At 44.9% G+C, this 24,278-nt stretch overlaps 1 protein-coding gene across 1 annotated transcript; it reads left to right on the plus strand.

Moving 5' to 3' along the window:
• The first annotated feature begins 15,367 nt into the window (after nt 1–15,367).
• On the plus strand, nt 15,368–20,522 carry LOC109945255 (uncharacterized). Its single transcript, XM_020551100.1, has 2 exons — nt 15,368–16,324; nt 20,271–20,522. The coding sequence occupies exons 1-2, from the start codon at nt 15,845–15,847 to the stop codon at nt 20,292–20,294; spliced, it is 504 nt and encodes a 167-aa protein (XP_020406689.1). The 5' UTR covers nt 15,368–15,844; the 3' UTR covers nt 20,295–20,522.
• The last annotated feature ends 3,756 nt before the right edge of the window (nt 20,523–24,278 follow it).

A 24,278-nucleotide genomic window follows, 5' to 3' on the forward strand; every position in this document is an offset into this window, starting at 1 on the left:
GAATAATGGCAGGATAATTCAAAACTGTAAAGATACCAGTCATGACGGGTGCTCCCTCTGGAATATCAGCCATGGTGGTGAAGTTCAGCCGGCCTTGCCTCACTTGCACCTTCTGCCTCTTGCCTTGGTTCTGATTAACATTCTGCCCCTACCTCTGCTGGTTTCTGGGGCAATTTTTGGCATAATGTCCGATGTTGCCACATGTGAAACACCTGTTGTCATTAGCCTGACGATGCTGCTGCTGCTGTTGATTGTTCCTCTGAGCGGAATACTGGGTACGATTGGGTGCCTGCTGCTGCTGCTGTGGTCGGATCACCCATCGCCCTTGCTGCTGCTGAGGTCCCCTGTTCTGAGTGTCAGACACAAATCTAAAGCGATGTGGCTGGGCTGAGGGTCCTGCCACAAGGGTCTTCCTCTTCTTCTCTGCCTGACGAGCTGTGATACAGTCCTCCTGAGAAATGGCCATGTTGACCAACTCATTATAACTGTTGGCCCTGACTGTGTTGAGGCGGTCACGGAGCTTAGTGTTGAGCCCCCTCCTGAACCTATCTCTCTTTTTCTCGTCCGTGTCTGCATGATACCCAGCATACTAGCACAGGTCATTGAAGGCCTGAGCATACTGCAACACTGTCCTGTTGCCCTGAGTGAGTACCAGAAACTCGTTGAGCTTTCGATCCATAATACCGGCTGGTATATGGTGCCCCCTGAAAGCTGCGTTGAACTCTCTCCATTCCACCTCTCGGTCAGCTGGCTGCATAGCAAGAAAATGGTCCCACCAAGTCCTTGCGGGTCCGCGAAGCTGCTGGGTGGTGAACCTGACCTTAGTGACCTCTGAACAAACTCCATGGAGTAGCGGGAATTTGGATTCCACTACTCTCAACCATACATCCGCATCCAGTGGGTCCTCTGCCCTGGTGAACAATGGTGGCTGGGTACTGAGGAACTCCTGGTAGGTGGCTGCCGCGGGGTGACGTTGATGATCTCCACCACCATAGTGCTGAGGTGGTGGCTGGCGCTGAGCTAGCTGCCTCAAAATCTCATTCTGCTGAGCCATTAGCTCCTGTAGAGTGGGAGGCGGTGGCGGCGGTGGAGGAACGCGCTCATTCTGACCACGACGCGCTCTCTCGGCCATCTGAAAAATCACATATATTCTCAATAACACATCTTCAAAGTTCAAGGTTCAATCGCGATGAAAAAGTCAAAAGGCGAAATTGATAGATTCTTACATAAACATAAAGGATTTCACAAGTCATAAACTTTTCTTCCCAAATTAAGACTAACATCATCCATCAACCATGCTTCCAAAAGAGTTTATCATGATTACATCAATGGCCCAAAAGACTCAACTCTATCTAGCCTAGTACCCCAAGGGTGCAAAAGCTAAGCTAGCTTTGAGGAGTCCCACCATTTCCGACTTCTAGCCCTACTCCTGATACCTAGTGAGCGAACGAGGCAACACTCGACTCGGGGGAAGGTGGTCTCCCTGAGCCAGCAGTGTCCAAGCTGGAGGCAGGCTCCTCTCCTCCCTTAATGTCGACGTCCTAGTTGGCCTCCATATCCTGGATCTCCTGGTGATGCATATCCAGGTGCTCATTAGCCTCGGCAAGCTGCTGCTGGGTGTTGATAAGCTGATCCTTGAGAACCTCGATGGTGTTCTCCCTTGTTCCCACTAATTCCTCCAGCTCTTGGATCTCATTTGACAGCTGCTCCACCTGTAAGTCTTTTTCCACCATCTCAGTGGACAAATCAACCACAAGCTCCTCTCTGTTGTCCAGGGTGATCTTAGTTGCCTCCAATAGTGCCATCAGATGGGACATTGCCTCACCACGCATCACATGCAGACGGTACAGGGCATTCATGCACCGCACTGTCAAGTGAGCAGTCTGGCCTAGGTAGATAGCCCAGATGTCCTTGGCATGCTCCACCTGATCCTTCCACATTGGGTCGTCCTCCTTCTCAGCGGGGAACAAACCAATGGGGTGGGTGGACAGCTCCAAGGGATGGAATCCGCTGAAAGTGGTCAACCCGTGCAGAGCAATCGCCTCGATTGTATCCTCAGCCCGGTATCCAAAGGACTCAGAGTCCAGCGAACGCCAGCCTGGCTGCAGGGGATGAGGCTCCAAGGTCATCCTCACCCTACAGCGGGGCACTCGGTGCTTCTCGAACTGCTGCACCGCGTACTGAGGAGGTGTCGTGTACCCGGCCCCCTGAAGTACCTCCCACAAAATACGGGGAAAGCCCTCTCGTGCAAGCCCGTCAGTGTGGGACAGTGCATTCCCGTCGTCTGAGGATCCGTGGGAAGCCATCTGTGTACGGTTAAGCGTAAGTAAAAGAAAAATAATTATAAAAAGAAAACGAAACACAACTCAGCCTCTCTCTAATTATGACAATGGTACTGGGGTACTTAGTTGGTCATCATTTTGTATTTAAGTCCTTACTCAATTATCCATTTGTTTAATTAAGAATGCATGCATGCTCGTCCTGAACGACCTCACATTAATGTAAAGGGAATAGGGAAGAACTCCCATCCCTTATAGTAGCCTGTAGGGCTTAATCACTTAGCCACCTAACTACCCCTCTATCATCCTAAGGCTTCACGTCCTAGGTCTATCCTGATCGTCCTACGATCTATCCAACATTTGTTTCTATCAAGTTTTACTTCGGAAAAGGATGGTATTTATATTTTATTGATTCCTCTGTGGTGGTATAAGCTCCGATACCAGCTGTGGCGGAACTGTCCGAATTATTCCGACTTAAGTGCCTAAGTCTCGCCTTAGAGGCTAGACCACACTTAAATAGGAATAACCCGTCAATCCCTTGGATCTAGTCCGACAAGGCCACTGACAAGATCAAGTACCACAATCTCACTCGATGGTGAGTCATAGAGCAAATACAATAAAGCATAAAACCATACATTAAGGAGTATTAAATTATTACAGCACCATCGGAGTTTTGCAAAAGTAGTCATCATTGTTCGAAGTGCAGCGGAATAAAACTAACGATAATTAAATGGAGGGATGGGGAAGCCTGTCCCATCACTCCTCATGCTCCTCCTGAGCCGAGGCGGGGTCCCACTCGACAGTCCAACCCGGTGGCAAGATGGATGGCCGAGTCACTCTAGCAACCATGTCCTCCAAAGAACCTGAAAAATTATGCCATAAGCAAGGCTGAGTATACTAATACTCAGCTAGACTTACCCGGTGTGAGGAGTCTACTCCTCTACCTCTAGACATGCAGCTGTTTGGCTGTGGGGTTTGGTTGCCAAAAGCACTAGCTGAGTTTCTAAATCAAGTTTTAACTTTGTCAAATTTAAGTGTGACTCTCTTAAGGCTAAATATGGACTATCTACTCATACATAGTAGCAAACATTATTAGCAATCAACATCTTGTATCAACTTATCATATTTCCACTTGTTACTCAATGTAGCAGCATGGATCAAGCAGTCTCATTAGCTGCGAGAAGCAGACGATTCGAATCGAGTTTTTAAACCTTGCAAGGTAAACCTAAACACACGACGTGGCGAGGCACTCCGTCCCCACACACATCAACCGTCCCCATCGATTCCCCGTCAGCAGAGAGGGGCTCACCGCCTTGGCATACAATGCCTCACTGAGCCCGACTATCGTCGTGCAGTGACCGCACTTGTACCCACCATAACCGGAATGGGAGACCTCGTCTTAGGTCGCGTGAGGAGGGCAATCTGCTGCCAGGTTCAATCAGGTACTAGGCTTACCGATTTACCATATTTCTCGGTATATGTTTAGTACGTTCAAACGCTTGACTCACGGTACCACACCTTAATCCTTATTCCAATTTTTATCCCGTGGACGACCAATCCCCATGGATTGTTGTCCACCAACCAACACCATTATGATAAGAAAGTGGATACAATCAATTCCTGACCTCGCGCGAGTGCTAGAAAAATCACTCGACTTCTACCGAGATCCCTAATTAGTGAAGCAGCTACCTCGACCTAGCATACTAGTATTCATCTCAACAGGATTCCTGAGATCAAGCAACTAGGGTTTTAAACAACTCCTACACCTAAGTGCACAATCAATCCTACACTCATTAAGTATAGTAAAATAACATAATTAACAGGTTATGCATAAACCGGGGCTTGCCTTCCAAAGCTGTGGCAGGCAGATCCTCTGGTGCAGGCTCTGGTGCTGGATTCGGGGCTACTTCCTGAGCAACTCCTTGCTCCGGCATGAGGATGTACTCTCCATCAGCGAGGTTGCAATCTATCGAATGCAATGAATAAGAATATGTATGCCATGATTATGCAGGATTTAGTAAACATTATGCTAAGTGAAAGAAAACGAAGTTAGTTTAGTTACTTAGGGTTTCTTGGTCATACGTGGCTCTTAGTGGTGTATGCTTATCAATTTAGGTTTGGGTTTTGTTAGGGATAAGCATAGTGGATTGTATTTTCCTTAGATATTTTAGTGGGCAATCAAAGGGTTTTGCTAGTTGGGCTAGGTGACACAAATTTCTATTATCAATTTCTCCTTTTTCATTTTCTAATTATGAATTCTAGTGTGGGTTTGAACTACAACAGTGGTTTAACTTTTTCCAAAAATTTTGTAAAAATTACAGTGGGTTGCCATTGGTCACCATAGCCTGTTCTAGGAATTTGAGGTTCAAAATAAAAGGCCATGCTTTAGACAAAAATGACAAAAGTTGGGTAAATGGGCCACTTTGTACTATAACTCTTAACTAGGGGTGGGTTCTGTCCTAAGGGTTATTTTTGTTGGCATCTATTAGTAATAATAAGCTTCTGTGCCAAAAATCACAGAAAACTAAGGGATGGTTATTTAGTTGTGATTTTCCAAAGTTTTAATGCCAAAAAGGCACTTTCTACTGCCTTGCTATTTGAAAAATGTCAACCAGCAGATTTCATATTTTTTCCTAAGTTCTTAATAACAAAATATTAATTATCCCAAAGTTTGGGGTGTTTTTGCCTTGGAGTTATTTTTCTAGGGTTTTTCTAAGTTTTCCTTGTTTTCTCAAAATAAAAGGTATCCCAATTATTTTGTACTAAACTAGAGTATAATAAATTTTTCTAGTGAACTATACTGAATAAGTAGATTAACAAAAATATGGGGGCTCCCTGATTCTTTATTTAATTTACCTTTCCTATTTTCTTTAACCTTAAGCATGATGTAAAATAAATGGCAAACTCTACCTTAATGGGGTGGACAGAGGGGTTTATCATTTTTAAATGGGTCAGTAGGTGGTCATGTACTTCTCCAAATTTTCTTAACCTCAGTTAAGTAGTGCAACTATTTTTCTTCCCATTATTTAGCTTTTGGCCAAATTAGTATTTAAATCAGAACCCTAATGTTTTCTGTAGCACCTAGGGGTTTTATATTTTTTTAAGTAGTCTACATTATTTAAGATCAGGCAAAATTGGTTTGACTTGATTTGGGTGAATAAAACAGAAGATATGAATTATTCAAGTTCTGTTTGAATTTTAGATCAGATTTAATAAAAGGTTTCCTGGAAAACCACTTTGCACCGAAGTCCTCGGGTTATTTCCAAACTAACTCTCTCAGTTATACCCCCGCGCTACTATTCATTCGAGTCACTGACATTGCGCAAAACCCCCTAGCTTTCTCTTCTTCTCCCCCGCGGTCCCTCCCTAGGTTTAAACATTACCCACAAGAAAGAAAAGGGCGGCGCGGCTTACCGGCGGTGAGAGAGGTCCGGCGAGGGGCGGGGTTGGCTCCGGGAGGTCCTGGCGGTCACAACGGTGTATGGCTCGATGGCAGGGGTGGCCGGAATCGTCCGGTCCACGTGCGCAGGCGGGTGCTCTCGTCGGCGGCGGGTGCTCCGGCAAAACCACGGCGATCTAGTTCAATCCAATGGCACGGTGAGCTTCATGGGGTGATGTATAGGCTGTGTGCACAAGGAATCGGAGAATGGAGCAGAGGATTACCCGGTCTACGCTCGCCGGCGGTCGGGTGGAGTCCGGCGACCGTGGACTGGCCTCTCCGGCGAAGCAAACTCCGATTCCTCGCTCGGGGAGCTTCACCGAGGTGTGCTCAGTCTTCTCAGAGGGCTGGACGGGGTTGGGAAGGTCCTGTTGGCCGGTCTACGGTGGCAAGGGGATCGGGCGGCCGCGGACACGCCGTGCACGGGCAAACGCCGGTGGATTTGGGCTCCGGTGAGGTCGAGCGCGTGCGGAGGGGTACGGTCAAGGTCCCTGGGTGCTTTATAGGCACGGGCCATGGCGCCGGCTGGGCTTTAGCATGACGCGGGGCACGCGGGGCGCGCGTCGGGCGTGCTCTGGCGAGCCTAGAGTGCGTCGAACACGTGGCCGTTGCTTTCTGCCCTTGTTCTTGCGCCTGCTGAGCAGCCAAACGTGCGAATCTCGCCCTATGGCTTGTGTAAGATTTCTTCCCTGCACCTAGGGCTACCTAGTTCATGTAAGTTCCAAGGGAAGATCGGGTCTGGTTTAGAAGATATGGTGGCGCCAAGTCGTGTCTGTCTGCACTGTTCAACCCGAGAGAAAACAGGTGCCAACCCGTGTCGAACGGTCTTGGCTTGGGTTCAAACTCTTCCAGGGGGTTCCTTAGGTAATTTGGCTCCTTTTTGTTATTTAGACCCTGGGGTTTTGGTGTCATTAGCTAGGTGAACACCCCTGATTTCTAGATTAGGGTTGATTTTGGGACTTAGAGGGAATGGGGTGATTCCATAGTGTTCTCCACTTAGGGCTGATTTAGGGGTCTTTTAGGGGTCTTTTTGTAAAGTTACTTTGCTGTCTTTTGTAAACATTTTGGTACTCTTTGTGACACCCCAGGTGTCAGTTTCGTGTTACGTCACGAGATTTGTCCTAATCTCGGATGCTCAGTGAAAATTTTTATTTCTCTCTTGTGTATGTCCCTGATTATCTAGATTATTCATTCACGTTTCACCGAATTCGGAGTTACTCAGTCTCATAGAAGGCCAATTTTTGAAGCCTGCTAAAACTTTTATCCTCGGCACGAAGGCAATCTCGATATTCAATCTCGATTTATAAATCTCGTCTGAAGCTCATATTAATCAAACGCTCGACAGTTGCTGGTCGCGCTGTGTCCGAATCCAATTTCTCGATGTTCGATCGATGTCCAACTATTTTAATCCGAGTCCATACTCACAAACGAAATAATCAATATGTCGTCCTCTGATCAAATCTTACTCGACTCAGCTTAGCATCTCTGTATCCAATCCGATTTCAAAATCAACATCGGCAACGATTTTTAAATATCACGATTCGCTTTCTCCGACTAAAAATCCAAAGTCGATCAAATCTCAGGACGATTTATTTTCCAATCACACGTAGGGAATTAATTTCCGAGCGAAATCAAATCAGACTCTCGGCCGAATTAATCGCTCAATTGTCCATTCGCCGAAACTCTAATTCGCTCTGTTCTCTGTAGAAACGAATTCCGCGGGAGCATTTTTATTCAGAAAAATAATTTAGCGCAGCCCGATAACGTGTTTTGGCCCAGCCCAGCCCAGCCCACTAAGCAACCCTAGCCCTAGGGTTTCTCTATAAATAGCAGCCCTCTCTCCTTGCACTTGGGCTATTTTGCATTCCCACCCCTCATTTTTTTTCCAGCCGCCGCAGCAGCCTCCCTGTCTTCTTCTCCATCGCGCAGCAGGCATCCCACGGCAGCTGCCATGGCGCTCGGCACCCTTGTAGCAGGGACAACGCCCTTCCTCCCTCCCTGTTTCTGTCCATGGCGAGCAGGAGTTTTTCCCTCCCATGGCCGACGGCTTCCATCTCCATCAGCCGCCATGGCCGAGCTCCCTTGGAGCAGGCGCTCCCCACCATGGCGCCCTCCTCCCTGGCGCTTGCTCCCTGCAGGAGAGCAGCCGACGCCCCATTTTCCTCCTTCCCTGCTTGGTGCGCGCAGGGGCAGAAGCTCCAGCAGCCATGGACGCCCAGGCCCGACGCCCTACCTGCGTTCCTCCATGGACGCCCCTGTTTTCTTCTTCGCGCTGCAGCAGGCAGCCTTTCTCCCTGCGCGCTGTAGCTCCTTGGGCTGACCTCGGTGAGGTCCAGGTCCATGGCGACGCAGCAGCTCCTTTCCTCCATGGCCAGCCGCCCTCTGTTGCTGCCGAGCTCCAACTCCGGTCAGCAGCCACGGCGCCGAGGATTCCCTGCGCGCGAGCACAAGCCCCATTTCTTCTACCCCTGTCCGGCGCCCAGCAGCATCCATGCGCAGCGCTGCTGCTCCATTTCCTCCCCATCTTCCCCACCAAACGGCACCCGCAGCGAGTCGCCGTCGCCCATGGCCGAGCCCCCTTCCTCCCTGGCCGCCCAGCTCACTGTCCAGGGCGCTCAGAAAATTCCAGCAGCGAGCTCCACCGCCGATCTGCGCAGCAAGTTGCACGCCGCAGCAGCATGCTCCTTCGCCTCGCGCGTTGAGTGCTCGACGAATCGCCGCAGCGAGCCACGCCCTCCGGCTTTGCTTTGGTCGTCCATGCGCGACGACGCGTTCGTCTTCACGCCACATGTGCAGCAACCACGACGGAGATTTGATATGGTGAGCCGATGTGTTATTTTGTTGTTGGATTGGATATATATATATATGTGTGGCTGCGATAGTTCTTTTGTGCGTCGTAGAGATTGGTTCGCGGATGTATTAATTATTTGCTAAAGCACTTCGTCGTAAATTAGTGTGTTAGTTGTGGTAAATTTAATAAAGCGTAAAGAATGCTTGGAAATTTCCGCAGTCGGCTAAGATGTTAGCCTATGTTAAATATATCTTATGTATTCATCGTGGCGTAGGATAGCGTGGGTTAAAAATATAAATTATGTGACATGTGATTCGTGTTTTAAAGGCGAGATGTGCGAACGATCGGTTAGTCTTTCACTTGTCTAGTCGATAAATGTGGTCATGAATAATTGTGCTCGACATAAATGTTTGGTCGTTGTATCACTTCCTCTATGTTTATAAGTCGAGCCAAAATGCGGGATACTAGTGGTACGCTAGGCGGTGTCCAAATAAATTAACCGGTCGATGTGGTAGTGGTCGTGCGTGATTTATGGCTAGCGAGTAATTGAATTACGAGTTATGCGAGAATCATGTTAGAAACTAATGTGCGGCGTGTAACTGTGCTCGGGTGGTAAACCATAGGTCAGTAGGTATTATTGGTGTCATTAGCAAAAGGGGATGATTCTTGTTGTGCGATAAAATTTTGAAAGGCAAAGAACATGGATAGTGTGTCGATCAAGTTAACCGATAGGTTTTGTAAACACGCTTGTAATGCTTGTATGAACATGATAAAATCGATGCCTTGTCGTCGTAGTCTTAGAAAATTTTCTGAAATGCGCTAGTGCTCCACTGATGGGTTGAATGAACTTGAGATGTATTACAATAGTTGTGTGTCGTGCCGGTCATCCAAAAAAATGGCGAAAGGTGATGTGTGATGGTAATTGGGAAATGGTCACGTCATTAGCCAACTCATGTCAGGTAGGAGTTGATTGTGTTAAGTGATTGTTATATATGTTGTGTCACGAATTGTGATAATAATAGGCAAGCCGACGTGTATGCTGTCCAGCGGGTTGTGTCGTTGCTCTAGCTAGACGACTGGTTAGATGACTTTAATTAAGCTTGTAGTCCCGATGAATTGCGTGTTGTAGTCTAGATGCGCATGGTGATGATCGCGGGTAAAAATCTATAGTGCTCGTGTGGTGTCTAAACTAAAATGCGGACTAGTGGGTGAAAAGCGCTTAGATATAAGTATATGCCGGATTTGATGATTGTGGTGAATGCGTTTGTTAACTGAATGTGGTAATTTTAGTGCATTAAATGATTTGGATAAAATTTGTAAGTCTACTTGTCAGTCCTCATTTAATTAATTTAACTCTAAGAAATGGTAAAGTGCTAGAATGATTCAAGTCTCTAGAACGCGGCAATTCTTGAATTGTATAGAAGCTGAAATGTGTTGATTGCTGTTTTGGACTGCACGCAGTGATTTCCTAGTGCTGTATGTTTGATAAACTAAATGATGTTTTCTATAGATATGTGCTATAGAAAAGTGGTAGATAACTTTATTATCCTACTTGTGTTAAAATTTGACAGCCATAGGACTCACAGTTTAGGAGTTATGCTTTTTACAAATTCAGTAACTGAATCTGTCCAATTTCTGTACAGATTTCAGAGACTGTACTGGTTGCTTAAGTTAATGTTTGAATCAGTCCTTGTAGATTATAAGAAAGTTGTAGATGCTTTTCTGATCTTGCCTGTGTTAAAATTTCATAACTAAAGGCCTGACGGTTTAAGAGTTATGAAATTTACAAACTGATTGCTGTGTTCTGTCCTCTGTCAGAACAGATTTCGAAAACTGAAATATTTGATTTGATTAAAACTGGAATCACTTCTTGGTAATTATAAAATTTATGTAGGGCTTTTTCTAAGCTTTCCAAAAAGTCTTGGATCACTATTTTTGGTGATCTGAAGATTAAGTTAAGGATGTTTAAACTCTGAAGACTGAATCTGTCCAATTCTGGACAGCAAAGCCTTCTAGTGCCTTTTATCCTTAGTTAGATATGGAATCACCTTGAGATGTTTATAAATAATTTGTAGAACATTTAATTAGCTTTCCAGAAAGTCTAAAATCACTTTGTTTGGATGTCTGAATCTTCATTTGTGAATTTTTGAAGTTGCAAGCCTGAATCTGTCCAAATCTGGACAGAGCTGCTGTGTCTGCACAATTCGACTTTGCTAAGTGTTGAATCATGCTGTGATGAAAATACCAAAATTATAGAGCACTTTCTAAACTTTCCAGGAAGTCATAGTTTACTATTTTTGGATTAATATTTGAAAAGTTATGATTAGAACAAGTAGCTGCTGTGCTGCTGTCCTAAAAAATCTGCACGTGCTCAAATGAATATTTAGTTCACCATTTTGGCTAAAAATGCTTAGTTAGCACTTAACGGACATAGACTTGTCATGGCTAAACTTAGGTTAACATGTGTTTCATGATTAATGTGCTTGCTTGCTGTAGTTGATTGTGATAGAGGAGTCCATCGACATTGATGCATCGGTCCTCTATTAAACTTGTATTTGTGATGCTTTTGTGTGATCAATAGAAGAACTAATGAAAAGCCGTAGCAACTAAATAAATGCTTGTACGAGTGATATTGTGTTGCATTGGTTAATTGTAGGTAGTGATCGTTGCCTTTCCAGTGGTGGTGTTTACGTGTGCCCAATGACACATAAGTAACTAGTGTTTGCGTATAGTTGTTGCAGTGTCATACTAATTAATGTTTGGTTCGCCAATGTGTCTAGGTCTATCTTGTGCTATTTTTGTGCTACTTTCATTATATTCATACATATGCATCTTGCACCTCATATAGGACCGAGAGATGATGATCGAGCCAGTGATGTGGTGCCACCCCCAAGATGCAGTTGGTGGACGACCTGAAGAATGATGGACATGACCAGTAGATGCTCGCCAAGCGAGTACCTCCCCCAGCAAACACTATCTAAGTGTTAAAATTAAAGGCAAGCCCCGGTTTTATGCATAACCGTTATATATGCTATTTTACTGCACTTAATGATTGTAGGTTTGTACTGTGCACTTAAGTGTAGGAGTTGACTGAAACCTTAGCTGCATGAACTCAGGATTCCTTTTGAGATGGATACTAGTATACTAGGTCGAGTAGCTGCTTTGCTAATTAGGGATCTCGGTAGAAGTCGAGTGATTTTTCTAGCACTCGCGCGAGGTCAGGAATTGGTTGTATCCATTTTTATATCATAATGATGTTGGTCTGTGGACAACAATCCATGGGGATTGGTTGTCTACGAGGTGGAAATTGGAATAAGGATTAAGGTGTGGTACCGTGAGTCAAGCGTTTGAACGTACTAAACATATGCCGAGAAATATGGTAAATCGGTAAGCCTAGTACCTGAGTGAACCTGGCAGTGGACATATCCCCTCACGCGACCTGAGACGAGGTCTCCCATTCCGGTTATGGTGGGTACAAGTGCGGTCACTGCACGACGGCCAGTCGGGGTCAGTGAGGCATTGTACGCCAAGGCGGTGAGCCCTGATCTGCTGACGGGGAATCGATGGGGACGGTTGATATGTGTGGGGACGGAGTGCCCCTACATGTCGTGTGTTTAGGTTTACCTTGCAAGGATAAAAACTCGATTCGAATCGTCTGCTTCTCACAGCTAATGAGACTGCTTGATCCATGCTGCTACATTGAGTAACAAGTGAAATGATGCGGAGATGATATAAGATGTTGATTGCTAAAATGTTTGCTACTTTGTATGAATAGATAGTACACTTTTAGCCTTAAGAGAGTCACACTTAACTTTGACTAAATTAAAATCTTGACTTAGAAATTCAGCTAGTGCTTTTGGCAACCAAACCCCACAGCCAAACAGCTGCATGTCTAGAGGTAGAGGAGTATAGACTCCTCACACCGGGTAAGTCTAGCTGAGTATTAGTATACTCAGCCTTGCTTGTGGCACAATTTTTGCAGGTACCCCTTAGGGTGATTGGTTGATGGTGTGACTTGGCCTCCATCCCTGCCACCGGGATAGACGGTCGAGTGGGTTACTGCTTCCGCAGGAGAGGACCAGGAGGAGTAGCGTGGCCAGGCTTCGCCATGTTACTCGGTTCTTCTCCGTTAGTTATTTCCGCTGCATTAAAATTTATGGTTATTATTTCTGAAACTCCGATAATGTAATCACTAATGATACTTATTAAATTTGTGGTATTATGTTTTATTGTATTTCTCTGTGCCTCACCTTCGAGTGAGCTAGTGGTATTCGATCCTGGTAAGTGGCTTTATCGGACTAGATCCGAGGGACTGACGGGTTATTCCTGTTTAAGTGTGTTGCTGCCCTTAAGGGTGCGACTTGAGCACTTAAGCTGGAATAATTCGGGCGGTTCCGCCACAGCTGGTATCGGAGCGAATACCATCACAGAGAAGTCAATAAGTCATGAATACCAACATTTTCTAAAAGTAAAACTTGCTAGAAACTAATGTTGGATAGATCGTCAGGACGATCAGGATAGACCTAGGACGTGAAGCCTTAGGAAATAGATGGGTAGCTAGGTGGCTAGTTATTTAGGCCATAAAGGCTACTACTACTACTAATAAGGATGCTGTAGAAGCATCCGATAAAGTAGTTAGGTCTGAGAAGACGACTAGAATGAGCATGCATCATGATTGTCGCATAATTGTTTCTTGTGCATCAACATGCTTCTCTCACCTTTATTCCAATAATAAGAACTTGTGAATAATGTGATGTGCTGCTATGTTAGAAATGTCTTACCTCGTGTCAGATTGGTAAGTCTTGTTAGGTTGTGTTATGTGTCTCTCTTGCCGTGCTATCTAGGTGGTATTCTGAATGTTCAACCCTTTTTACAAAAAAAAACATGTTGTCTGTTCTGCTCATGAAAAGATTTCCCCCTCCAAACAACCTTGAGTTTAGCAAGTGAAACCTTTGTTAAAAAAAATCAAATCACGTGCTTGTTTAGGTGTTTACGCTTGAAATTGCACCTGCACAACTTATAGACACCCATAGCTTGACCGCTAGATCAACCCAAGTCTCCTTCTGCACATGTCACAAAAAAAATGTTGTTTGGTGTCTAGTTGCGCAAACCCTATCAAGGCCATGTTTCTTTCCATAAACCCTTGCCCCTAAAACTTCATAACATTCCTGTTGATCATCCAGCTGATCTTGTTGCCTACCTCTCCTTTCACCTGGATATGGTAATCCTTTTTCTTATGAATCATGTTGGCTTTATCATCCGAATCTCGGGACCCCCTATTGATTCTGCCCTATTATCTGGTTATCTGCTATAACCTGTTCTCAAGTATCAGATGTTGATCTTGCCTAAATCTCTTAATTCTGGTCGTTCTCATACCCCCTTCTCCGAGGATCATGACGCTTGTTTTATCAACTCATCTCTAAATGGCATATCCATGTGGATTAATGGATTTCGCTGTTGTCCTTGGTTCTCTCATGTCTCTAAAAGCTCAACAATCTATTTTTTGATCTCATGGTCGGTTCATCCTCATATCAAATCTCGTGCTAATATCTGATCTGATAATCTCCATGTTGATCATAAACTAATTCGCGGAGTTGAAGAGTTCTCATGTGATGCTCTTTTGCCAGCCATCTCTGCTTCAACTCTGATCACATTCTTATTTTCTGAGCCATACTCTCATGGGCTCCATCTATATGTGCTATGTGGATTTCTCATTGGTTACGTTGGTAATGGCATCATGACTGACGACTGATGGTGCCGCGACGAGACCGAGAGCTTACTATGGTGCACACATGGTTGAGCTGCTCGGCACGCGCTGGTATCGCGGTTAATAGTCGTGATCCATTACGAGACTATACTGGTGTGCTATCTTTTGTGGACTTTATCTCAAAGTGATCGCTGCATTTTGTCTCAACATGCCACGATATTCTATCCAAATCTATCTTCATTATCTTATCAGATCCCATCTCATAATTTTGCATCTATCTTCAGTCTGGGAGTTACATGCTTCTCCACCCTTAAATATCCTCATCCGAATCTCGGGACGAGATTCTTGTTAAGGGGGGAAGGCTGTGACACCCCAGGTGTCAGTTTCGTGTTACGTCACGAGATTTGTCCTAATCTCGGATGCTCAGTGAAAATTTTTATTTCTCTCTTGTGTATGTCCCTGATTATCTAGATTATTCATTCACGTTTCACCGAATTCGGAGTTACTCAGTCTCATAGAAGGCCAATTTTTGAAGCCTGCTAAAACTTTTATCCTCGGCACGAAGGCAATCTCGATATTCAATCTCGATTTATAAATCTCGTCTGAAGCTCATATTAATCAAACGCTCGACAGTTGCTGGTCGCGCTGTGTCCGAATCCAATTTCTCGATGTTCGATCGATGTCCAACTATTTTAATCCGAGTCCATACTCACAAACGAAATAATCAATATGTCGTCCTCTGATCAAATCTTACTCGACTCAGCTTAGCATCTCTGTATCCAATCCGATTTCAAAATCAACATCGGCAACGATTTTTAAATATCACGATTCGCTTTCTCCGACTAAAAATCCAAAGTCGATCAAATCTCAGGACGATTTATTTTCCAATCACACGTAGGGAATTAATTTCCGAGCGAAATCAAATCAGACTCTCGGCCGAATTAATCGCTCAATTGTCCATTCGCCGAAACTCTAATTCGCTCTGTTCTCTGTAGAAACGAATTCCGCGGGAGCATTTTTATTCAGAAAAATAATTTAGCGCAGCCCGATAACGTGTTTTGGCCCAGCCCAGCCCAGCCCACTAAGCAACCCTAGCCCTAGGGTTTCTCTATAAATAGCAGCCCTCTCTCCTTGCACTTGGGCTATTTTGCATTCCCACCCCTCATTTTTTTTCCAGCCGCCGCAGCAGCCTCCCTGTCTTCTTCTCCATCGCGCAGCAGGCATCCCACGGCAGCTGCCATGGCGCTCGGCACCCTTGTAGCAGGGACAACGCCCTTCCTCCCTCCCTGTTTCTGTCCATGGCGAGCAGGAGTTTTTCCCTCCCATGGCCAACGGCTTCCATCTCCATCAGCCGCCATGGCCGAGCTCCCTTGGAGCAGGCGCTCCCCACCATGGCGCCCTCCTCCCTGGCGCTTGCTCCCTGCAGGAGAGCAGCCGACGCCCCATTTTCCTCCTTCCCTGCTTGGTGCGCGCAGGGGCAGAAGCTCCAGCAGCCATGGACGCCCAGACCCGACTCCCTACCTGCGTTCCTCCATGGACGCCCCTGTTTTCTTCTTCGCGCTGCAGCAGGCAGCCTTTCTCCCTGCGCGCTGTAGCTCCTTGGGCTGACCTCGGTGAGGTCCAGGTCCATGGCGACGCAGCAGCTCCTTTCCTCCATGGCCAGCCGCCCTCTGTTGCTGCCGAGCTCCAACTCCGGTCAGCAGCCACGGCGCCGAGGATTCCCTGCGCGCGAGCACAAGCCCCATTTCTTCTACCCCTGTCCGGCGCCCAGCAGCATCCATGCGCAGCGCTGCTGCTCCATTTCCTCCCCATCTTCCCCACCAAACGGCACCCGCAGCGAGTCGCCGTCGCCCATGGCCGAGCCCCCTTCCTCCCTGGCCGCCCAGCTCACTGTCCAGGGCGCTCAGAAAATTCCAGCAGCGAGCTCCACCGCCGATCTGCGCAGCAAGTTGCACGCCGCAGCAGCATGCTCCTTCGCCTCGCGCGTTGAGTGCTCGACGAATCGCCGCAGCGAGCCACGCCCTCCGGCTTTGCTTTGGTCGTCCATGCGCGACGACGCGTTCGTCTTCACGCCACATGTGCAGCAACCACGACGGAGATTTGATATGGTGAGCCGATGTGTTATTTTGTTGTTGGATTGGATATATATATATATGTGTGGCTGCGATAGTTCTTTTGTGCGTCGTAGAGATTGGTTCGCGGATGTATTAATTATTTGCTAAAGCACTTCGTCGTAAATTAGTGTGTTAGTTGTGGTAAATTTAATAAAGCGTAAAGAATGCTTGGAAATTTCCGCAGTCGGCTAAGATGTTAGCCTATGTTAAATATATCTTATGTATTCATCGTGGCGTAGGATAGCGTGGGTTAAAAATATAAATTATGTGACATGTGATTCGTGTTTTAAAGGCGAGATGTGCGAACGATCGGTTAGTGTTTCACTTGTCTAGTCGATAAATGTGGTCATGAATAATTGTGCTCGACATAAATGTTTGGTCGTTGTATCACTTCCTCTATGTTTATAAGTCGAGCCAAAATGCGGGATACTAGTGGTACGCTAGGCGGTGTCCAAATAAATTAACCGGTCGATGTGGTAGTGGTCGTGCGTGATTTATGGCTAGCGAGTAATTGAATTACGAGTTATGCGAGAATCATGTTAGAAACTAATGTGCGGCGTGTAACTGTGCTCGGGTGGTAAACCATAGGTCAGTAGGTATTATTGGTGTCATTAGCAAAAGGGGATGATTCTTGTTGTGCGATAAAAATTTGAAAGGCAAAGAACATGGATAGTGTGTCGATCAAGTTAACCGATAGGTTTTGTAAACACGCTTGTAATGCTTGTATGAACATGATAAAATCGATGCCTTGTCGTCGTAGTCTTAGAAAAGTTTCTGAAATGCGCTAGTGCTCCACTGATGGGTTGAATGAACTTGAGATGTATTACAATAGCTGTGTGTCATGCCGGTCATCCAAAAAAATGGCGAAAGGTGATGTGTGATGGTAATTGGGAAATGGTCACGTCATTAGCCAACTCATGTCAGGTAGGAGTTGATTGTGTTAAGTGATTGTTATATATGTTGTGTCACGAATTGTGATAATAATAGGCAAGCCGACGTGTATGCTGTCCAGCGGGTTGTGTCGTTGCTCTAGCTAGACGACTGGTTAGATGACTTTAATTAAGCTTGTAGTCCCGATGAATTGCGTGTTGTAGTCTAGATGCGCATGGTGATGATCGCGGGTAAAAATCTATAGTGCTCGTGTGGTGTCTAAACTAAAATGCGGACTAGTGGGTGAAAAGCGCTTAGATATAAGTATATGCCGGATTTGATGATTGTGGTGAATGCGTTTGTTAACTGAATGTGGTAATTTTAGTGCACTAAATGATTTGGATAAAATTTGTAAGTCTACTTGTCAGTCCTCATTTAATTAATTTAACTCTAAGAAATGGTAAAGTGCTAGAATGATTCAAGTCTCTAGAACGCGGCAATTCTTGAATTGTATAGAAGCTGAAATGTGTTGATTGCTGTTTTGGACTGCACGCAGTGATTTTCTAGTGCTGTATGTTTGATAAACTAAATGATGTTTTCTATAGATATGTGCTATAGAAAAGTGGTAGATAACTTTATTATCCTACTTGTGTTAAAATTTGACAGCCATAGGACTCACAGTTTAGGAGTTATGCTTTTTACAAATTCAGTAACTGAATCTGTCCAATTTCTGTACAGATTTCAGAGACTGTACTGGTTGCTTAAGTTAATGTTTGAATCAGTCCTTGTAGATTATAAGAAAGTTGTAGATGCTTTTCTGATCTTGCCTGTGTTAAAATTTCATAACTAAAGGCCTGACGGTTTAAGAGTTATGAAATTTACAAACTGATTGCTGTGTTCTGTCCTCTGTCAGAACAGATTTCGAAAACTGAAATATTTGATTTGATTAAAACTGGAATCACTTCTTGGTAATTATAAAATTTATGTAGGGCTTTTTCTAAGCTTTCCAAAAAGTCTTGGATCACTATTTTTGGTGATCTGAAGATTAAGTTAAGGATGTTTAAACTCTAAAGACTGAATCTGTCCAATTCTGGACAGCAAAGCCTTCTAGTGCCTTTTATCCTTAGTTAGATATGGAATCACCTTGAGATGTTTATAAATAATTTGTAGAACATTTAATTAGCTTTCCAGAAAGTCTAAAATCACTTTGTTTGGATGTCTGAATCTTCATTTGTGAATTTTTGAAGTTGCAAGCCTGAATCTGTCCAAATCTGGACAGAGCTGCTGTGTCTGCACAATTCGACTTTGCTAAGTGTTGAATCATGCTGTGATGAAAATACCAAAATTATAGAGCACTTTCTAAACTTTCCAGAAAGTCATAGTTTACTATTTTTGGATTAATATTTGAAAAGTTATGATTAGAACAAGTAGCTGCTGTGCTGCTGTCCTAAAAAATCTGCACGTGCTCAAATGAATATTTAGTTCACCATTTTGGCTAAAAATGCTTAGTTAGCACTTAACGGACATAGACTTGTCATGGCTAAACTTAGGTTAACATGTGTTTCATGATTAATGTGCTTGCTTGCTGTAGTTGATTGTGATAGAGGAGTCCATCGACATTGATGCATCGGTCCTCTATTAAACTTGTATTTGTGATGCTTTTGTGTGATCAATAGAAGAACTAATGAAAAGTCGTAGCAACTAAATAAATGCTTGTACGAGTGATATTGTGTTGCATTGGTTAATTGTAGGTAGTGATCGTTGCCTTTCCAGTGGTGGTGTTTACGTGTGCCCAATGACACATAAGTAACTAGTGTTTGCGTATAGTTGTTGCAGTGTCATACTAATTAATGTTTGGTTCGCCAATGTGTCTAGGTCTATCTTGTGCTATTTTTGTGCTACTTTCATTATATTCATACATATGCATCTTGCACCTCATATAGGACCGAGAGATGGTGATCGAGCCAGTGATGTGGTGCCACCCCCAAGATGCAGTTGGTGGACGACCTGAAGAATGATGGACATGACCAGTAGATGCTCGCCAAGCGAGTACCTCCCCCAGCAAACACTATCTAAGTGTTAAAATTAAAGGCAAGCCCCGGTTTTATGCATAACCGTTATATATGCTATTTTACTGCACTTAATGATTGTAGGTTTGTACTGTGCACTTAAGTGTAGGAGTTGACTGAAACCTTAGCTGCATGAACTCAGGATTCCTTTTGAGATGGATACTAGTATACTAGGTCGAGTAGCTGCTTTGCTAATTAGGGATCTCGGTAGAAGTCAAGTGATTTTTCTAGCACTCGCGCGAGGTCAGGAATTGGTTGTATCCATTTTTATATCATAATGATGTTGGTCTGTGGACAACAATCCATGGGGATTGGTTGTCTACGAGGTGGAAATTGGAATAAGGATTAAGGTGTGGTACCGTGAGTCAAGCGTTTGAACGTACTAAACATATGCCGAGAAATATGGTAAATCGGTAAGCCTGAGTGAACCTGGCAGTGGACATATCCCCTCACGCGACCTGAGACGAGGTCTCCCATTCCGGTTATGGTGGGTACAAGTGCGGTCACTGCACGACGGCCAGTCGGGGTCAGTGAGGCATTGTACGCCAAGGCGGTGAGCCCTGATCTGCTGACGGGGAATCGATGGGGACGGTTGATATGTGTGGGGACGGAGTGCCCCTACATGTCGTGTGTTTAGGTTTACCTTGCAAGGATAAAAACTCGATTCGAATCGTCTGCTTCTCGCAGCTAATGAGACTGCTTGATCCATGCTGCTACATTGAGTAACAAGTGAAATGATGCGGAGATGATATAAGATGTTGATTGCTAAAATGTTTGCTACTTTGTATGAATAGATAGTACACTTTTAGCCTTAAGAGAGTCACACTTAACTTTGACTAAATTAAAATCTTGACTTAGAAATTCAGCTAGTGCTTTTGGCAACCAAACCCCACAGCCAAACAGCTGCATGTCTAGAGGTAGAGGAGTATAGACTCCTCACACCGGGTAAGTCTAGCTGAGTATTAGTATACTCAGCCTTGCTTGTGGCACAATTTTTGCAGGTACCCCTTAGGGTGATTGGTTGATGGTGTGACTTGGCCTCCATCCCTGCCACCGGGATAGACGGTCGAGTGGGTTACTGCTTCCGCAGGAGAGGACCAGGAGGAGTAGCGTGGCCAGGCTTCGCCATGTTACTCGGTTCTTCTCCGTTAGTTATTTCCGCTGCATTAAAATTTATGGTTATTATTTCTGAAACTCCGATAATGTAATCACTAATGATACTTATTAAATTTGTGGTATTATGTTTTATTGTATTTCTCTGTGCCTCACCTTCGAGTGAGCTAGTGGTATTCGATCCTGGTAAGTGGCTTTATCGGACTAGATCCGAGGGACTGACGGGTTATTCCTGTTTAAGTGTGTTGCTGCCCTTAAGGGTGCGACTTGAGCACTTAAGCTGGAATAATTCGGGTGGTTCCGCCACACTCTTAAACTTTGGTTAAGGGTTTAAATCATGGAATGTGGATTTGCCTAATCTTTCTCTCAACTAAAGGCTTCAAGAGAGGGGGGCCAAGGTTCAATCCTACCTTGCCCAAGGTGATGTTACCTAAAAGCTTGGGTAATGCTATGGTCCTTGGCATTTCTTAACTCACTCAAGCTTCCAAGGTCTTAAGTGCTCCCTCTCCTCCATGTTTTACCCACATGTGATAATAGGTAGATGTGCCATTAGGAAGCCAACACCCTGGTAACACCTGGGGTGTTACAATAGGCACTTAAGTTGGAATAATTTTGGCAGTTCCGCCACAACTGGCACATGGAAGGCTACTTCGTTAGTAAATATTTGTCCCCCGGGCGAATGAATAATAAACCCTTCCCTTGATTCAGTGCAAGGAATGCAATATTTTTCCTCGAATTTCTTGCTTATGAATGTATGTGAAGCACCAGATTCAAAGAGAATGACTGCTGGGTGATTGGCCACAAGGAACATACCCATCATTATCGGCTCTCCTTCCGGTGTAGTGGCCACTTGAGTGTAATAAATTCGCCCAGTCTTCTTCACATATTTGCCCGCTGAATTATTTGCCATGTTCCCTTTGCCTTGATTTGAGCTCCCCGAGTTCTGCTGATTGGTGGACTTATTCTGCCTCGGATATGGGCAGTCTTTGATAAAATGACCAAACTTCCCACAGTTGAAGCAGCCAGTTGAGGAACTAGGGATGGCGGGGAAATGAGCACCAGGGGCACTCGGCTGATTTGTAGAAGTGGGGGCAGTGGCAGGGCGAATGAAAACAGGCTGTTTGAATGGATAGGAGGGTGGACGAGACGAAGAACGATTTTGATTGAAAGGTCGGATTACCAACCTTGTTCGCTTCTCAGGTCCCTGATTGGATCTGTCACCTCCAAATCCCTTGGATTTTCCTTGGCCTGTATTCTTGGCTTCTACTGCCAGCGCCGTGCTGACAGCCCTGCTGTATGTAAGATCTATGCAGGTGGCCATTTTCCTTTGGAGCCGATCGTTAAGTCCTCTCATGAAGCCATTCTTCTTTTTTAGGTCAGTGTTTACTTGATCAATTGCATATTGGGAAAAATGGTTAAACTTGTTGAGATACTGTATCACAGTATCCCCTCCTTGTTTTAGTCAAATAAATTCCTCTTGTTTCATGTGAAGCACTCCTTTTGGAATATAGTGCTCATGGAATGCCAATTTAAATTCATCCCAAGTGACCTGATGTCCTGCTTGTTGAATCGCCACAAAATTTCCCCACCAGGTACAATGGCTTCTGTGTTTCGGTGCAGCGGATTAATCCGAACTTCTGCTCCATTACCCTGATCCACTCATTAGCTTCAAGAGGATCTTCAGCTTTAACAAAGAGTGGGGGACGCGTTTCAGAGAAGTCCAGGTATGAGGTTTCATGCGGTCCCTAGGGAGGAGCCCTTTCGCCATGCTGCTAGAATTGATTACCCGCCATTTCACGTAAAAAGCGGGTATTATCTGCAGTCGCGTTGACCAAGGCAGCGATAGCCTCGGCCAATGTTGGTGGTACAGGTGGTGGATTAGGAGTATCTTCCCGTCCATGGGAAGTACCCGCACTGTCATGCGCACGAGTCCTTGATGGCATCTGAGGAAAAGAAACATTTGGGAAAAATATAACATGCCGCTATATACCATCATTTTACATTACCAAGATGTAATGATACAGACTCAAGTGTACAACATGACCTTACTACTTATTTTACATAAGTATAGTTTCTAAACTATACTAGTCTAGTCTTCGTTATCTTTTGTTGCTTCACTATCTGCTGCAGGAGACTGCTCATCAGCCAGGTTCATAGAAGGAGGGGGCTTAAAAAGATCCAGTTCCCCATCAGGTCCTTCACCTGCTGTCCCCGATGGTCTGGCTCCCATTGCAACAGAGTCGGCAGTTACGTCCGGGTGTAGTCGACCATATAGTACATGTACTTCCTCATGTAGAGTATTACAATATACTTGCAGCTTATCAAGGGCCATGATGAGCTCATCCACACGAGCTCGAGCTTTTGCTTCACGATGCCAAGTGATTGAGCGCGAGTTGATGGCCCAATCAACGACCGAGTCTCTTTCGGAGAGCTCAAACCGCAAGCGGCCGGCTTCGGTTGATAACTCAGCTATACGCTGACTGTCTTCTGCCCACACCCTGTTTCGGTGATGTAGCTCCGTCCGAAGCTGCTCCACTTGGGCCTCCAAGTCTCCGATTGGATCGTTGCTGCCGCTGCTGCTCTCTTCATGTCTTGGAGCCAACCGATGACGAGGCACACCAATGGGTCCAGTGGACTTACATGTGGTTTTCCTCGTACACGGCATATCTCCATAAGGGGGAAAATTTATTAGTGGGGTTTTTAAACGTGATGCATGCATAATTACAGAATCAACCTTTGTTGATCCTACTTCCTCTATTTTGCACTCTATTACCTGGTCTTGCAAGATGAGTACTTCTAGAAAATGATAAGGTAAGAATGAAAGAAATTTTCTTGGATAACTATTTGAAAATTCGTTTTGAAAAGCTTCATAATATCTGAAGAGATGGGCTTCGCTCTAATACCAGCTGTGACGGAACCTCCCAAGTCATTAGGCCCACCTACAGTTGTCCTTGTCCAATGGATCTTGGGCAACCTTGTAGATGCACATAATCACTCGATAAGTTCGGTATCTGTATCATTTTCCTTTCCCAAGAGCGTTTCACCCGTCACGCAGATATTACAACACATCAGAGGAACGAATAAGCGGAAGCGGATTACAATAACTTAATTTACATTCATTAAAATATAGAAAGAGTGTTATTATTACATCACCAGGATATAAGAGTGCATAGGTATTATTATTACAAGTTTGGGGGGCAAAAACCCATCCCACATATAAGTATATTGTTTTTCAAAAGGAAGGACCACGTCCTTCCGCAACCACGTTACTGTTGAGGTTTGTCCTTGGGCACCACATCCTTGGGCACCACCTTAGTGCAAAAAACAGCAGAAGTCTGCTGTTTCATCACCTACAACAACATGGGTTCGAAAACCCTGAGTACAAAGTGTACTTTCGCAAGTCTTACCCGTCAAAATAAAAGACTCTCAAGGATATGCTGGCTTGAGGGAGTCAAGGTAAGGCTTAATCAAGAATCAAGACTTTGTTTGCAAGAATGCTTACTAATAGTGAATCCTTAAAAATCCAGTTTTATTAGCAAGTTAAGTCATTACATGTCACTAGAGTTCTTTCTACCCTAGTTCAAGCACTTGGCCTATGCTAGCCATCCTTTTATCAACCCCTTTTTGTTCACTGGAATGCTACGTGTAAGGCAGTGACCAAATCTTCATGTCCGAGAAGTAACGGCGATCCGAATTGATTAATACCCAGCTGGGGATCTCCAATCACACGACATATGTAACACTTAACCCTTGCATATGTCAACTCGCCACCGGGTTTCTTAAGACCAGACCGGGATCACGCCAACCAAGAGTATAGATACACCACCGTCCATCCTCTTGCCACGGAGGGTACACGCTACTCTCGCCATCTCTCCACTCCCATTGCGTGTTGGCCT

The sequence above is a fragment of the Zea mays genome, chromosome 3, assembly GCF_902167145.1.
Source record: "Zea mays cultivar B73 chromosome 3, Zm-B73-REFERENCE-NAM-5.0, whole genome shotgun sequence".
NCBI lineage: Eukaryota > Viridiplantae > Streptophyta > Magnoliopsida > Poales > Poaceae > Zea > Zea mays.

Excerpts from the sequence above, each read along its gene's own strand:
- LOC109945255 (XM_020551100.1), top strand. The coding sequence starts at position 15,845 with ATGGCGACGCAGCAGCTCCTTTCCTCCATGGCCAGCCGCCCTCTGTTG. Across the intron at positions 16,325-20,270 it reads CACGACGGAGATTTGATATG|GTACCCCTTAGGGTGATTGG; the intron begins GTGAGCCGATGT and ends CAATTTTTGCAG.